This window comes from Orussus abietinus, unplaced genomic scaffold (assembly GCF_000612105.2).
Source record: "Orussus abietinus isolate OABI.00-Male unplaced genomic scaffold, Oabi_2.0 scaffold6, whole genome shotgun sequence".
NCBI classification, from domain to species: Eukaryota; Metazoa; Arthropoda; class Insecta; order Hymenoptera; family Orussidae; genus Orussus; species Orussus abietinus.
Genome location: NW_019396002.1, coordinates 1,521,918 through 1,540,033, shown reverse-complemented (window position 1 = coordinate 1,540,033; position 18,116 = coordinate 1,521,918). Strand labels below are relative to the sequence as shown.

General features: G+C 48.0%; 1 protein-coding gene across 1 annotated transcript; it reads left to right on the top strand.

Moving 5' to 3' along the window:
* Positions 1-1,351: 1,351 nt before the first annotated feature.
* On the top strand, positions 1,352-17,263 carry LOC105704450 (protein gooseberry). The gene is made up of 5 exons (XM_012433666.1): positions 1,352-1,412; positions 3,628-3,766; positions 4,050-4,339; positions 13,701-14,147; positions 15,363-17,263. Exons 1-5 carry the CDS (start codon positions 1,352-1,354, stop codon positions 15,941-15,943), a joined length of 1,518 nt encoding a protein of 505 aa, XP_012289089.1. The 3' UTR covers positions 15,944-17,263.
* Positions 17,264-18,116: the final 853 nt, after the last annotated feature.

The following is an 18,116-nucleotide window of genomic DNA, read 5'->3' as shown; positions in this document are numbered from 1 at the left end:
TGTACATATATGATAAAGATCATACATGCTACGAAAAAAATTACAATATAATGTTACATTTGATTCAATTAAAAGGTCACTAATGCGATAAATATACAATGCGATCTGCATCTGTACGTCTTCTGATCTGTAACTTTTCCACTTTACGTTCTTTTATGTAAAACATCGGTTATACAGTGTGTAAAAATGTATGTAAATTCCCATCGATTTTTCTCAGGGTGCTCGGAAGGATGCGGGACGAGTGTTTTTCATCGGACGCATATCTGGGTTCTGTAGGTGTTCGTTATACCCACTTCCGATACGCGAGACAAAATGGAAACGCGCCTGCGGGGGTAAAAAGTGGACGCGTGTTCCCGTTCATGTGCACAAGCCAGGGCAAAAGGAGTCGCACGAGCGCGTGCACGCTCCGTATGTACATACCGGCGTGCGTCGGGCGCGACGGGTGCATAGGTGCATACGTACGGTACGGAGTATACGCGGCACAAGAAGCATGGAGCCTGCTCGTAAAAGCTGGGCTCGATAAAGGTGTTCCGGCGCGCTGCCAGGCTCGAGCAGGACCGCCGAGAGGGGCGGGGCCAGGCAAGGAGCGGCGCCGCGATTGGTCGAACCAGAACCGGAACAGGCAGTTCCGGTTTGGCCCGCCCCCCGTTCCGCGGTTCGGGCCGGCCAACCGGCGGCGGCCCCTGGGGGCGTGGCTTCACCCTAGTTACCCAAGAACCTGACCCAAGTAGGCTCAGTCAGGCTCAGGAAACCGACCGGACAAGTCCCAGGCCGTCCGTCTCTCCTCCGGGAAGGCCCCTCGCTTCGGGCCCGCTCTTCTCGCCACCTGTTCCATCCCGGAGAGGAAACTCCTCGCAGCGTGTCTCGAGAAGCGGACATCCTTCCTGGGACTTCCACAAGATTCGACTCCGATTTCGACCCGCCGCTCGGACTGGTCCGGACAGTCCGGCGAACGAGATCACAAACACCTGTTCTGGACCGTGGATGCTGGGGACGTTGGGTCCGAAACACCTGCTCCGAACCGTGGGGCGACTTTCTTCAAATTCGATCTCCAAGAGAGAGGATTAGTTCCAAGCCGTTCAAAAGTGGTACCAACCGATCAATCGACGACCGTTAACCATCGAGACCACTTCAGGGATTAGCAGCCGTCTCGAAGTGCTTCCGCGGTATTCCTGGAAATTCATTTTGGGGATTACCGCGGTCCAGCTAGATTCGTCGGTGGTTCCGGACACCGGAACTGGTTTCTATCGGCGCGAGCCCCAGTTCCGATCTCTCAAGGTGGCGCTGTGTGTGAAGTGGTTCCTTTCGGGTTGACCGGACGGTACTCGAAACGTGTCTCGGACATCGTGAGATGACGGTTACGACTAACTTCTCGATGATGCGACCATGCTTCACTGGATACCCGTTTCAAGGTACGTTCGAATTCATCCCTCCGGACCGTAACATTTTAACCCCCTCTTGATAAATAATTACCCAGCTAAAAATCAGCAACATCTATGAACCGAAGTTGTGCATAACTAATAACCACATATATCGTTTAGCATAATGAAAAGAGTATTACTAATACGGTAACTACGAGTATTTTTAAACAAAATTTTCATCACTATTCCTTCACATTTCCTAGACGGTATATGTTGGTAGTTATAACAATCCATGATTCGCACGACTTTTAAGTTTACGTACCGTGTTTTTTTTTTCTTTTTAATATAACAATCTATTTTCTTCCTCGGCGTTATTTCTTCGCGATTTTTTTTTTAAATCCTCTGGCTAGGTTTTCGGACAGGAAACGAATTTTTCAATATCTTGAGGCTTGCGCCGCGCACGCGTGGTTTATGGTTTTGGGTCGCATCGAGTTTCGGAAAAGTCCCTGGGACCATGACCTCGGACAATGCGAGGGCCCATCCCGAGTCTGATATATAACCTTACCTGTCCCGAAACGAGCGGAACATTTCCATTAATGACCCCCATAAATCAAAACGCGTAATTTTGACGAGGTCCAGCGTTTCCCATGCTCCGTTCGGCTTGGACGAGAGGCACTGGATGTCGTTAAAAGCGGCTCGAAGATTTCCCAAAAACGAGCCGTGAAATCGACCGGTTTGTAAGTGATTGTCGCCAGAGTGGCGGAAAATCTCCGGAGGTCGGAAAAACTGACGAGGTCCTTGCCTCCAGAGTTTCGGAATTTTGGGGGCCCTGCCTTTTAGGGCCATATTTCAGAATTTTGCAGGACCCGACGTAGCTTTCGAAAAAAGGGACGCCTTGTGTATCTTTTTTCTTTTTTTTTCCTCTCGGATACTAACGGGTGATTTTTTCATATCTGGGTTGGCAGAAGTCAAAAGAGTCATGCCTAACGGGAAACTGGACTTAACTTCGCTTGGACATTTTTAATCCTGATTTTGAAGAAGTATAATAAATAATGGCGTGTAAGGCTGCGATGGAATTTTCGGGGTGGGGGAGATATTAATTTAAAAGGTGTCTCGTGAAGGGCTACTCGGTTCCCCTACCGTCGGCCATCTTTGATAGAGGTTAGTGGGCACGTTTTTAGTGGCCATTTTTTTTTTTAATATTATCCAAGTTTCAGTGATTGCCGGTGGATACGTGCCTTTTTCTATCGATCTTAATAGCGATGTTTGTTTTCAATTGAAGGCAATTAAGCCTTTACCGTGTCTGGACACTTTGCAATTGAAGGAAACACCGACCCGACGGCGGTAAGGAGAACGTAACGCTTCCTGGCAGCCTTGCAGTTCTCTTTCCAAGATGGCCGACCTTGTTAAATAATCCTATAGAGCTAAAAGGAGGACAGAGTAAACAGTGGGCATGTTTCTCCTCGATATTCGCATAGCAAATCGAGCGATGGCTTTTAATCGGCGCGCTCGCGAAACAAATCCGTTATCAACGGCCGTTAACCTTGGGGTTTAGTCGACTCGTGAATTTCGTTAAAGAAATACTTAACGACAAATTGAAATAATCGTGCAACTTTGCTACGGGATTTTCTGCCGAGTGGGAAGTCGGTCGATGTCGCGGAACGAAATAACCCGGGCGGATTATGTACGCTATCATTGTCGTACGTCGTAAACCTTCAGATTCATTCGACTTATCGGCACTAACGGCACTGACACTTACGACTCTACGGCTCCGAGGGCCCCCCTCGAGGTTACGTACGATAAAGCCGTTGTTAGACTCGAGAATTAATTAGTCCGCGCTTCCGGCTGCTGAAAGGAATCTCCGACCGAGAGCCGATTGGTTCGAGAGGCTTAAATCTGCATAAACTCGGGCACGGTTTTAACGATCTCGCGCGGTTACTACTCATTAGGGCCTTGGAAAACAAGGTGGAGAAAAATTGTGAAAACGGAATTTAATAATCATGGAAATGTAAAGAAGGAATGGCTTAAATTAAAATCGTGTATGGGGGTTCGGAAGTTTCACGTTCAACCGTTTTGAGATGGTAAATGGGACGTTCTAATGTGAGGTAAATGTCCCAAAAGTAACGGGAGAAAACTCGAGGTGGGGAGTCTCGCCGCGGCGGCGGCGGCCTTCGGCGCGAAATTTGAATCGCGCACCGACATTTGCCCCACCGAGCGTTCGGTTTTGGCGGAAAAAGTCTAATGAATTCTTCTTGTTCCATTTCAGATCTAGGTTCTATACCGGGTCAGGGCCGCGTCAATCAACTCGGGGGTGTTTTTATTAACGGGCGGCCATTGCCCAATCACATTCGGCTGAAAATCGTAGAAATGGCCGCCGCTGGTGTCAGGCCTTGCGTGATATCGAGGTAAGTCTGCGTCGCGGGACGAACGATGGCGTCCTAATGACTAGAGATCCGTATAATTACAAGTATCGAGTGTTTGGTATGAAAATAAGAAGCATAATTTCCGCTCAGTAGATACGGACCTCCACGCGGCTTATAACTCGCTTTTAATTCCCATGTGAGACATTAATCGAGTTTACGTTCGCAAATCGATGACCTAACATGAGTCACGCCACGGAAACGATGTTAAATAGAGGCAAACGTGTAATCGAGACGCCATTTTGAATCTGCATCCTTATTTCTCTAGACAATTGAGGGTGTCCCATGGCTGCGTGTCGAAAATCCTGAACCGCTACCAGGAGACCGGAAGTATCCGACCGGGAGTGATCGGCGGAAGTAAGCCGCGCGTCGCGACGCCGGAAGTCGAGGCGCGAATCGAGGAATACAAGAGGGACAACCCCGGGATATTTTCCTGGGAGATCCGGGATCGACTTATCAAGGAGGGCATCTGCGACAGGACGAGCGCCCCCAGCGTGTCCGCCATTTCCCGGCTTCTTCGAGGACGCGATCCCGAGGATGAACCCAAACTTGGAGACGGTGAGTTAAAAAGATAATTATTAAAAAGTAGTACTCAATCACTAGTCGTCTTCCTGCTGTGTACCCCATCTATTAACTCATGCGTTTCGAGCCTTCCGCGTTGCGCGCGCACACGGTCGTCCGCCATGTATATGCGCGAGTCGTCCACCTCGAAGATTCCGCGCGGCTTTTCTCGGCGAGTTCGCCGAAGTTTGAGGTTTTCCTTTTACCGATCCCTCCGCCGGCGTGGCACGGACAGGTGACATCTATTATTTTTGCAAAATGGCCGCCCGGCGACGCAAGGAGTCACGACTCGGGGGAGGGAGGTTATGTAATCCTGCGCTCGCGTGAGTAAACGTCGTGGCGTGAGCCTTGGAGGAAACGTACGCCTTCTGCGCCGAGATATAACCTAACCTAACCTAACCCTTTCCTGAGAGTAGGAATTCCTGGCGGCCGGCCGCCGTATCTCGAGAGCCTGCAATGCGCGACGCCGGTTGGAATGCATATAAGTACGCGTACACGCGTCATGCGCGCTGCACGAGATTCGTAAGTAATTTTGCCGCTAGGGGGGAGCCTCTCCGATTGGTCGTTGCGCGGACGCCGGGCGGGGCCGTGAGTCAGACTCTGCAATTAGGCATTCGGAAGAGCGATACCGCTTGAATTATATACTACTCGACCGGTCATAGTTGTTGCATGTTATTACACGCCGGCATAATGTATCAGCTCTCCCGAACTCGCCCATGTAGGTATTATCCTCCGTGCACTCGTTCTTACGATGTGAGAGGTACTCAAACTTTCGAGGTGACGCGATATGCGCCATCTTGCCGTCCAGACATTTCCACTTCTACCGGCATTATTGTACTCCTCGCGCGAGTGGTCGGGGAAATAATCGATTTGGGAGATCCAAACAGCTTTCTAATCGTGAAAATATCGAAAATTTGGGATAATATTAGCAATCCAATCGGTCGGCCGAGTCTTTCCCAAGTGGGCAACCGCAGACGGCGAAAGAACTGCCAGGGATTTTTGTTTCTCACGATTATTAGCTAACAGCGCGCTTGTATCGCCCAGCGATTGGCTAACTTGCTACGGAGGAGATCATTGTCTTAACTGTGTAGTTTAGAATTGTCTGATTGCAACACGCGATACGGATAATAGGAGCCAAGCGCGGGGCAGGCCTGAAAATTGTTGGAAGTCGATGTTTTATCCCCCGGCTTTCCTATTTACTATCCGCCTTTCCGCAAACTAAACAGTCCGGCGCCATCTTGCGTTGCGCCAACCTTGCCCCCTCCGTGCGTTTCCGCGGGCGAATTAATCCCGGCGAAACTAACCTAAATCCCTAACGACCGCTCCCCGAAGTCCCTTCCTTTTTATTTTTCCTCATTCATCGCGTATACACCCCGAAGCAGAAGAAAGAGAGCCGAGGAGCATTCGCGCTGAAGAAATCATTATGCCGTGCAATCTCGCAAAATTCCACCCTAGAAGGTAGGAGTTAGTCCTCCGCGCCGCCAGATGGCGTGACCGAGGAAACGCGAGCCCTTAAAATATTCGAGAAGTCGTTTTGCGGGAATTCATCTTACCGGGCAACAATGTATTGGATTTGGGCGGTCGGAACTCAAATTACCCGCCAAACGTTCGTCGCCGGCCGGCCGGCCTAAACTAACCTAACCTCACTCCCGCCTTCCTAACCCGAACTTCGAGGAGTCGGAATCGGGGGAATGAATAAATTAAGTGGGCGCATTAATCACTTGCGTTTCTCGATCTCGAAATTATCGGTTCTCGGCGGCCACTGGCTCGGTAGCTCCGCCGCTCGGCTCTGTAATTTTCTCGCCGCGTTTTGCATTCGCTCATTCTTATAGTACACACCAGAGTGCGCGCGCGCCGCGTGTACGTGACCTCGTATATCTGGACGCGTGGATACACGTGGATTACGCAGAAAGGCGCCGTGGTCAATGTTTCGAGGCAACTGGGCTCTTGTGTGCTCTTTTTTACCTGCACCTGTGCGATCACCTGATTGCGAGAAATCTCCAGTCCTGCATGCGCACGCGCTCGACTAGTCTGTCCAACGAGCACAATGTTGCAGAGCAGATGCGTCGGAAGCACCTGCAGCTGTGAACTTCCGAGATTTTTCAAAATTTCGAACAAATGTGGGAGGATCCCACATTATACCGTTGACTTTATATCGCGGTTTCAGAGTCGCACACGGAAGAAAGAAAAAGAAAAATAGAATAATTTGGTTGCAATTACTAAAACAACATGGCCAAACGATGTTAACCACCCAAACGATTAGATCGATTGCATCGAAGGGTAAATCTAACCTCGCCAAAGTTCCACTCTGTCCGTGACGCTGTGCTTAAAAGTTGCAGGAATGATTACCGTTTGGAATGATAATATTAATCATGAAAAGATGCTGTGCAGGTTGTAATGCCTTGCAACATTATTACGGTTATCATAGTTGCGACTCCCCTGACCATTCTTTGTTTTCCGTGCAGCGACATAGCTATGCGCGTTTGGTGCTTGCACGTATTGCTCTGATATTTATGAGGATTATAATTATTATGCTGCGTTATGCATATTATGTGATTGGTCACGTGAGAGTTCATGATGTCAGACTCAAATGTAGGTACTTAAAATTTAAACTGTCATGGGCACACGTCATACACTCAGGTGATGGGTTGAGAATATGCGTGAATCTGTCGCCTATCGTGACGATCATGAGTTAGGGGTTATTCACTCACGAAATGATTCGTTTTAATCGCAATCGAAACTAGTGATAACGACGAAACTCGTTAAGAATGATTTGCAATCAGTGGGAGATCTGATACGAAGGAAATCCCTAGCATGTTGCAATTCGGGGGAAATCGTTAGAGATCCCGAATGCATTGTTAGATAAATCTTCATGACGAGCGTTACTCCTAAATTTCCCCGTTGCTTATCATATGGGATCAATCGGCAATCGGTATGGAAAGAAGGATATCGTATACCCTGATTACCGAGGGAAGAGGTCTTTTATCACGGTCGTCTTTCTGGAATCGTCCTTTCGCTTTCGTCGAAGGATCCTCCCGATAGCAGATAACACCCGCGACTCGTAAACCGACTTGCGTGGCCTCGGCTTTATCGGGCACGACAAGGAAGTGCCGAAGTTATCGCTTGAAGTGCGGCACAGGAAAAAAAGGACTAGAAAGGAGGAAAACCAAAAAAGAAAGAAAAAAAAAAGAAAAGGGAGCAAAAAGTCGGACGACACTTTGGAAGGCAGGTTCTCAGGCGGAGGCCGAAAACACGTCGGCAGCCCTCGTGCCTCGTCACTTTTCACCGGCGTGACAAGACAAATGAAATGTGTACCCACAAGAGGTCATCATAGGATCGTTTAGAGGAGCTGGCCGGCGAAGATGAAAGGAAAGAGCGAGATAGGAGATACGGACTCCCGTAAGACGATAGGGCTGACGGTCGGAGGGAGGACGAGGAGGGAGAGAAAAAGGAAGAGGACCCAGGAAGAGGGAATTAAAACGATCGACCGGCTCTCCCGGGACTCTCGATCGACTTTGAGAAAACGTAATCTCCGTTTTCCGCCCCCGGGGGGATCCGTCGACCGTTCCCCGATGAATTCCGATCTCTGGATGACGAGAGGTAAATTTCATCCACGTGGCCAACACGAGAACTATCGAAGTCATCTTATCGTACGTCCGAGATGAAGGTGTACGTTGTATCTGCAAGACCTTAGTTTTTTGTTTTTTTTTTTCACTAGGAAATTAAATTTTGGAAGTTTACTGGTCGGTTCGCTTTGCAACCTCGGACACGAGAGAAGAGAAGTTTGAGGTTAGGTTCGTAGTCCGGGGAGCTACCCGGTCGAGGTTGCTGGGAATCTCCGACGGCCGGACTCGAACAGCTCAATGTTCCTCCGCGGACTTCTTTAACCAACAATTACCATCGGGCAGTTGCGATCGATCAAAAAGAAGGCAACCGCGACCGGCACGAAGTCGTGTTTCGGCTACTTTCCGGGCCCATAATTTCTGAGAGATTTCATACATCTTCTTGCGCCAGTAAATGACTGGTCGGTCCAGGGGCGTCAACTTGTGTACTTCCCGGACGGGAGTATCGGCCCGCGGGGAGGGAAACGGAGGGTTAAAATGATCAGCTCTATTTTTTTAACGTTTGTATTTCCTTTTTATCCGCTGATTTCATAAATCCCATGCCTCTCTTAAGACCGGGTAAATAACCGGTCGGGCCAGCGCCGCGGCGTTCTCCGCGACGGCTATAATTCACCCGAGGCTTACTTCACTCCCGATAGAGATTTCAGGAATCGATGTCGAAGTTTCGAGAGCAAGGGCTTTCACGCGATGCAGGGCTTTAAAAAATTCGCTTCCCGCGATATGGTAATCCGTCGAAGACAACGGAAGGATTTTGAGATGCGTTTGTCGTAAAGAAACTCGATCCGTCCTATTCGACCCAACCTGTACCCGAAATTCAGCCGTCCTCTTTAATTTCAGAAAAAATGTTCCAAAGTTTGCTTTCCGCGATATGGTAATCCGTCGAAGACAACGGAAGGATTTTGAGATGCGTTTGTCGTAAAGAAACTCGATCCGTCCTATTCGACCCAACCTGTACCGAACTTCGTGTGCACTTGGCGCGAAATTCAGTCGTCCTCTTTAATTTCAGAAAAAATGTTCCAAAGTTTGCTTTCCGCGATATGGTAATCCGTCGAAGACAACGGAAAGATTTTGAGATGCGTTTGTCGTAAAGAAACTTGGTCCGCCCTATTCGACCCAACCTGTACCGGACCTCGCATGCACTTGGGGCGAAACGCAGCCCTCCTCGTTAAATTTCCGAAAAAATGTATCGATTGCTCAAAACTCGTTCCCACTTGTTTTATAAATGAATATGTACCCAGGCAGAGTACGCTTACATTCAATTGCGGATAAATGACACTCGCGCTTTACCAATGAGTCGCCAGCGGCAAGAAGTCCGATTCCTCTCCCTGGCCGCACATTCCGAGGCTTCTATCCCGGGTAAATAAACGTCGGTCAGGTATGACGGCTATAATTCACCGGGATTCGGTTCGGGCTCGATGGAGACCTCGCGGGTCCAGGACGAGCAGGAGGGCTGCGAATCGCGCGAGCTGCGCTTCCGGCGGCGCGCGTGTGAAAGCTGGTGGGGAGGAAACTTTTCGGCCGGTCGGAAATCAAACTCAAATTACACATCTCCGGCTAAACGGGTAGTCCCGACTAGTAATCGGAACTTTCATAACCTAATATTACCACCGCACCGGTGATGGCCGGTTGGACCCGATTGCCCTCCTTCTTCGCGCCTTCCTCGCCGGGTCCCATCTTGCTCGGCGGACGCGAGACACGCGCCCCGCTCTATCTGGATAGTCCTTTCGTGAAAAAAATCCTTTAAAATGCGTCCAAGTAGTTCGAATATGCGTTGAATCTAACAAATTAGATCTCTTTTGACCGCATCATAATAGATATTTCGTTCAATCGAAATAACGTGTAGTCTCATCTTGCTCAGCGGACGCGGGACGCGCACCTCGATCTACCCAGATAGTTCTTTCGTAAAAAAATTCCCCTAAAATGCATTCAAATAGTTAAAACATGCATCGCATCTAACAAATTTGATCGCTTTTGACCGCATCGCGGTAGGTATTTCATTGTATCCTTCAAAAGAAAGAACGCATAGTCTCATATTGTTTATCGGACGCGAGGTACGCGCTTCGCTCTGTGCCGATAGTCCCTTCGTAAAAAAATGAAATCCACTAAAACCCATCTAAATAATTAAAATATGCACTGAACCCAAGAAACTTGATCGCTATTGACCGCATCGCGGTGGGTATTTCGTTCGTTGGAAAGTGGAGGAGGGAACGCGTAGTCTCATCTTGGAGCTGAGACAATCCTTCAAGATTGATTTAATGCAGAGATCCCTCGAGGATCGCGAGGCCTCCAATCAGGATCAGAGTTTCATGGCCGAGTACGATATGTGACTGGATCCTGGTAAGCGAGAATGCCGGGGAAAAGAGGGATCTCCCAGAAGGACGCGCAGCGCCGCCATGTTGTAATTATCGTGAAAGCAGTGATTGCGGCCGGGTAAAGGGACAAGAAACCGATGACGACGATGGCACGTTGTATCGGCTGGTCAGCTGCAGGGCGGAGCACATCCTGCAGCTGAACATCCAGATAGGCCGGATAAATAAAAAAAGGGAAACCCGCGATCCGCGGTCCCGTTGCGGACTTCTTCGGCTTATTTTCCATGCTAATGGAGAGAGAGACCCTGGACGCGCCAACTTGGTCGGCTTTTAATTCGGAAGAGGATAACGACCCCGAATTGCACGAGGTCGCCGTGTCGGGGAACTCCGTGCACCGAGCATCATCGATTTCATGACAATTAACGCGGAGCACGGAGGGATCCGGAAATTCTCGATCTCGCCTCTATACTTGGGCCCACGACTCGCGACACGTGCGCCCTAACCTCAAAATTGACAGACTTAGCTGCTACGCTACATGTATTAAGTCGGACTACATTTGCGTGATGCAGGAAATGAAACGTGATTAGTTACCTATGGAATCATCATTTATTAGATGGCAAATTATGTCACTTTGATGATTCGATGTGATGAGAACTTCAGTGCATATTTTAATTATTTAGATGGGTTTTACTGGATTTGATTTTTTTTACGAAGGGACTATCTGCACAGAGCAAAGCGCATGTCTCACGTCCAATAAGCAATATGAGAGATGGATGAGATACATGATGACTGTATCGCAAACTGCCAAAACTTCTTTCCAAGACGAAACAATTTGAGCCGTCATCTTAAAGTTAGTTCTGTGTAAATGTATACAGCATAGCAGTAAAACTATGATTTTATCGATTTTGTCCAGGCATTCGCACTTTTTCGTTCATTCTATACACTTTTTTTGGTATTTTCAGACGTTCACACTTTCTTTGTAGCATTTGCACTATTTCGTGACAATCAATTCCCCTATACGTAAATCGGTGAAAAACGTCGTTCTACGTCGAAACTAGGGATGAGCACAATCGACCTTGGTCTTGTAATCTTGCAAAAGGTGTAAGACTGAGGCGAAATTTGGCAAATTTTAAGTCCATATTGGCAAGACCAAAACCAAGGGTACAATACCAAGATGGACTCGCTGTTCGAAATTGGCCCGATCTAGCTTCTCGGTGCTCCTGCAAAGAGCGATCGGGCGGATCAATTTGCGAGGTCAAAGGGCGAAATGACGAAGGACCAAGGAACGATGGATTAAGATCCAGAAATAAGTTTCGGGAGTGGCAGGATCCAACGGCGAACGGCCGAGCAGCCGCTGGAGTGTCGGGGAGGAAAAAGGTCGCGTCCGGGAATAGCGCCGTGTCGAATCCGCATTAACCGGGGGCGTCCCGGCGTCGAGCGTCGTCGGCCGATTAGTCGCGGATGGAGTGGAGACTGACGAGGCCGTCGGCGATCTCGAAATCCCGACGAATCTCAGAGGAAGGAGAAAAAAGGAAAATGCGAGCCCGAGCACGCGACGAGGCTCGGGTGGGCATCGTCGCACATGCTCCAGAAAAGGACCTCAAGCACGGTTTTTCATCCTCCTTAATAATCCTAATGCTATATTTCGGTCAATTCTGGGCATTAATGCCCGTCTCATACTTTTACACGGTTAACTTTACCTCCCTTCGCGAAGATAGGCTTATTAAAACGACTTAATAAGGTCTCATTTCTCTCATCACTCGACATTAGGAGTTTCGCGCAAAAGTGTATTTGGCTCGAAACTCTATTGAGTTTTTTTTTTCTTTATTATTGGACTATTATGTTAGTTCGTATGCACGATTGAACTGTATTCTGCATTTATGAAAGTCAGGTTCCAGGAAGGGCCCTTGATTTATAAGCGAAGTTTCAATATAAACCCGTGGTACAGTCGTTGAAATCTCGTAATGGCAATATCCCCGGATAAAAGTGATCGCAGCGCTCTCTGTCCGAGTCGTAGGAACCCTCTATCGCAGTCTACTTTACCGACAAACGAGCATCTCTCTGCATCTCTCTCTTTATCGGCGATTTCGAGACCATTCGTCGTTTGTCATCGGTCACACGTGAAGTGTTCCTCAATCAGACATTTTTTTCCTTACACCACTGTGAGGTGATAAACCGTTCTATTCCGCGATACTTTTGTCAGGTAAGGTGATTAACAACGCGTGGCGCTGATTGTTTGCGGCGATTCGATTAACCCTTGAGCGGAAATGAGGTCATTTTGACCCATTGTCATCATATCATAGATGTGTACGAAAAATATCAATATCTTTCTTGAAAAAAAAAAAATAAAAATCATTCACAATTTATTTCCAATTATTACCGACCACAGCTGTCCGATAACATAGGAGAGATTCGTGCGGATCTTGAAACGCGATTATTCATCTCCCTCATTTTTCTTCCCTTTCTTTCTTTATTAAGAAAATGTTGCCTTTTATAAAAAAAAAAAAAAAGTGTCGGTAAACTTCCTGATCGAGAATCGAGTGGACCATTTGTAGGAGAACTCCTACGAGGCCCGTCTCGCAGGCCGCGCGTTTGACACGAACCCCATGTTCTCCATTTAATGGGGCCAAAAGGTGAGGGCAGAATTTCAAGGGACCCGTGCCGGGCCATAAAACAGAAAATGTCCAAGCTGCCAGCAAAAACAAATGGCAAACACGAGTCAGGCTGGCAAAACAATGAGGCGCGGTCAAAGGAAACCCGGAGGTAAACGAGCCGATGTCAGGCCGAGTGTGAAATAGCCGGAGAGCCAAAAAGTGGCGGGGATGTGACGCGGTGTAGGATTTTTATGGTTGTTGGCTAGCCCGCGATTGGACCGTATAATCCCACGTCTTATTTGATGTACGTCGTTCCGTGGACGAGTAGAGAACAAGGAATTAATACCCATTAAAAACGGGACCCCATAAACCGGGACCCGGGATCGTTACTCGGTTGTTAAGTAAGTCGGTACCTTCTCTTTGTCTCCGTTTTTGGATATGGAGTTTTCTCTCGATCCTAGTCGAGAGTATCCACTCAGGAAATCATGGATTTTAACGCTCGAAATTATCACCAAAACACTCTCGCATTTTTATGGCTTAACGGTCACTTGAGATAGAATCGCATTGTTCTCTATCATATGAAATCGACGGCAATCGACTCTTAAAGAAAGAAATCGCTGTCGCTGATTTCTGGGCGAATCCTTCAATCCCAGTGCACCGCCATTGCGATGTAAAGGATAATCCATGGATTATCGCGCTTGGATTTAATTTTGGAACCATTCTAACTGGATTAGCCCACCCTCGTCATTGTAGCACAAGGGGTTAATACGCTTCACTATTCATGGAATAAGAGTCAATCGGATTTTCATATTCATTTTCGTTTGATTTCCAGGAAGAACCAGCCCAGGCTCCGACTGCGAGAGCGAGCCGGGGATTCCTCTGAAGAGGAAGCAGAGGAGGAGCAGGACCACCTTCACCGCCCACCAGCTGGACGAGCTCGAGAGGGCTTTTGAGAGGACCCAGTACCCGGACATCTACACTAGGGAAGAGCTGGCCCAGAGGACCAAGCTGACCGAGGCCAGGATTCAGGTCTGGTTCAGCAACAGAAGAGCTCGCCTCAGGAAACAGTTGTCCTCGCCGACGTCGGGAGGTTATGTCGGCTCCGTTGCGTACCCTGCGGCGTCTTACGTTCTGCATCCACCGGCAGCGGCGCACCCTCATTCTGGAGCTGCAGTTCCCCCGAGTCATCCTCATTCTGGAGCCACGGTTCCACCGAGTCATCCTCATCCTCATTCGCATGGTCAAACCCTGCCGGACCCTGCGTTCTCCTCCAGCCAAGGTGGGTATCACTTTTTAAACTCCATTTTTTGGGAAGCTTGGAGTTCGCTCTTATAGCGCTTATATATGCGTTTATGTATGTATGTACGTACATATGTATAAACCCACCAAGCACGCTATCATGGAGACTAGAGACCAGGAGGACGAACTGCATAGGGTCCCTTATGGGAGCTTGTGTCCGCAAAAAAGGATACAGTACATTGTATAAAAATTTTCTCTGTTGGTGGCAATACTATCGCTAAGGGACAACATAGAGTGCTCAATCTCGTGAATCTCGTTGTCACGCGGGAGACCCGTCAAATTAAAAACTTTTAAACTTTACGTTCTACTACTTGAACCAAAACATTTTTTTAATTACAGTACTTACATATGTCAGGAATACATACTTCTAAAAATATTATTATAGATAAAATATGCATTGTCAATATTTTATCTTAGTTTATTTGGAGAATGTAGCTGTATTGCAAGTGTATGTCTCTTTAAATCTATGCCCGCGCTTTATTCAAGTAGTGGTCCCTAAGCGAATGTGGCGCCACCGAACAAAGAAACTTTCCATGTTTCCACTTCTGGAGATCACGGTAGGCGTTCGCATTTCCTCATTGGGAATCCAGGAGTCTCGATTTCGATAAGACCGGATCATCGATCCGTGTCATCACATCGGACCCTCCAGCCGTTGTCACCTCAGCGAGACAACGGCCGAAATTGGCTTGCAGCGGATATTACAGGCATGACATAGCGATAGTCGTTCTTTCGTCAGTCCTCGACTCGTTTGGGGGCAAGCACGCAACGCTGGTTGCTACTTTTCTTGGCAGCTCGAAGAACCGGTGCAGAGTCGGCCAATGTACCGAATGACTGGTCCGATTGTTTCGATATCCCGTTGAGTGGGAAACGGTTTCCGGCAATTGTCTATCGGATTGCCGGCGTTTCGAGTCGGCTTTCTAGTTGTTGCTGGCAGCGACGAGCAAAGTTGGTGTTGGCCCTACTCTTTCAAAAAATGCAAGACCAAGAACGAGCCAAAGTCCCGACCATAATTGTAAGAACGGGTATTTTATAATGGAAAGGTCAAGACCAAGACTACCTCGCATTAGCTCATCCCTAGCTGCCGAAACCTGACCTATCGCAATTCTTTCAACGACTTCAAACTTCTTATCAGTCATCGTTCCAGGTTAAAAGACGCTCTTGGACATTCGTAGAAATAAATACGTTCTTATTTCAGTTCCAGAACTCTACTCCTCGCACCACACGACCATGTCCCATCAGCTGAGCGCCGACTCCACCCGGTTAGGGTCTTCGGTCGGGTCCACCCCAACCTACAGTCTTCCAACGTCGATGACGTACCCACCGTCGTTGCTGCCACCCACGTCATCGTCGACCACCAGTCACATGGCCCACCAGGTCTCCCCAGTGACTGCAGCATCGTCCAGCTACCAGCAGCCCAGCAGCCACCAGCTACCTCCAACGCCCAACGCCTTGGTGACCATGATGGGTCCCAATTCCGCCAGTTCCAACGCGGGCTCGGATCAGCTGGCCACCGGAGAGTTGCCCATCGGTTCCGTCTCCCCAGTCCAGCAACAGGCTCAGCAGCCTCCAGGGCCCCAGGGGAACTCGTCGCCCTCTTGGAACCTGCCCATCTCAGGGAGTGGACGAGTGGGTCTATCTAGCCCTCCATCGAGCCTTCAACAACCCCATGCTCATAGTTCGCATCCTCACCAAGCGTTTTCCTGCCACTATGCCGCCCAGGGCTTCCAGCAGCCTCCTAGACCGGTGCCCCATCAGCCTTTCTACAGCTGGTATTGAGAGTAGAGGGGAAGTACGCGAGGAAAGGAAGGAAGTACATGAGGAAAGGATGGAAGTACATCAGGAAAGGATGGAAGTACATCAGGAAAGGAGGGAAGTACATTAGGAAAGAGGGGCAGTACACGAGGATAGGTCTTCAAGTTAAAGGACCAGGAGAAACGTGTCCTGGGAGACGTTTCCCATGACAAGGATGTCACGGTTCTTTTGACCCTCGCACCAGTCTTCCTGAGATTTTCTTTGCCTAGGGGTGTCTGAGTATGGTGCTAGATGTCGGATAAAACGTTTATGATTCATCTCTGGATTGAGAGAAATTATTTCTCGCCAGTAATCGGACTTCCGCTTCGACGTAAATACTGGTAAATTTGTAGTTACTTCCTAAGCTTAGCGATTAGTCACACTTGGATCATTATATCGGTATACTATTTGTTAATATAGTTTCCTCGGTATCTCGGATAGGACCCCTCGCGTTATACCAGAAACACAAGTCCAGTGAGTACGCGAGAGTTGTAAAAAGACAATCCTGTAAATAGTCGATTTTATTGAATCACGAGGGACGTTGCCGATTGTTTCAGCAATTTGCAGGCGATTGCTGGTTTCGGGATGACGAGCCGTTCGCGTATTAAATTAAAAATCATCTTTACGGGAACTTGCTCGTTCCTTCCATTCTCTGACTAGAGCAATACTTCATCCAGTTAATGTTAGAGTTATGTAGTGCAACCAAAAAGTGTTAAGCATGCGATTAGTTTATTATTAGGAGGCGGGAAGCTGCGGCGAGTTGCTCGAAATTCCGCCTAGGTGAACACTAGAATTGTAAATAATTGAGAATTGCTGACGAACCTCAAGGTGGGTTTCTCGTCGGCGGAACTGTTCAATTAATTTCAAACCTGTACAGCGATTGCTTATCTTATAGTTTAAATAATCCCATCTGGAAATCGTATTAAAGCTACCGATGTATAGAAAATATTTGTGCATGCATTGTATAGTACTTCTTTTACCAAGCGAGGTTACTGAATAAAGAGCAATGAATTAATGAGACTGATCATTTGGTAGCTCTTAATTAAAGAAAAGGGAATCTCTTCGTCGAATTGAGTGCACCGAAATGGTAAAGTCCTTGGCGAAAGAGTTGCAAAAAAGATAACTTTGTTATAGCAGATTGTCGAAGACTGATCAGAATTCGTCCTCTTAGTTCCTGACCCAATCAAGAAACTCGTAGCGTTGAGTGATGAGAGAAATGTGCCTTGCACGTTGAGTTCGAGCGAGACGCCACAGAGTTCTGTACAGTAAGGATCGAGATCCCAGGAGCGGGGTAAATAGAAATAAAATTTCCTCATTGCTACGGATAAAGAAATAAATTTTTATCCAACTGAAAAGATCAAGCAAAAAATTAGGAATTTTTTTTAATTTACCCGACTCTGATTCCTGCTATATTCGTAAAGATATGGCACGGCAAAGTTTTCGGCACTCACAGAATCGTTCTCATATCGTCATCGTCGTCAATCCAGTCACGGACTACCATTTTCGCACTCACATGATAGGTCAACCTTCATACGACTTTTCGTACGACATTCGATGGCGCCTCTACCGGAATAAAAATGAACTGCAGCACTCAGCCCTGCAACAACCAACAACAGAGGGAGACTGCATACTGGCAGAATCACGCGATCGCATCCTGTGCTGCCCTCTACCTAGCTTTCACCGTTTTTGCCCCCAAGGGTGACGCCAGAGATGAGTTGGGAGATTGCTCACGGGCAAGATCGCGCGATCGCATCCTGTGCTGCCTCTGGTTTCGTACATTAGCTTTCACCGTTTTTTGTCCCCAAGGGCGGCGCAACGAATTTCTGATAGCTCGTGCACTCGCGATGGCGGTACCATCTACCAGTCGCCGTTGGCGGGTCACGTAGTCGTGATGGTAATACCATGCGGCAGTTGACGGTGGTGGCTTACCTACGCTTACCGATATTGCTCGCTTTTGATGGTAAGGGAAGAACACTCGTGACGCTCCATTTGACTTTATCTACTTATCCACTACTATTAAGTATGTACCTAATAGCAGTAGATAAGTAGATAAAGTCAAATGGAGCGTCACGAGTTTTCTTCCCTTACCATCAAAAGCGAGCAGTGTTGGTAAGCGTAGGTAAGCCACCACCGTCAACTGCCGCATGATATTACCATC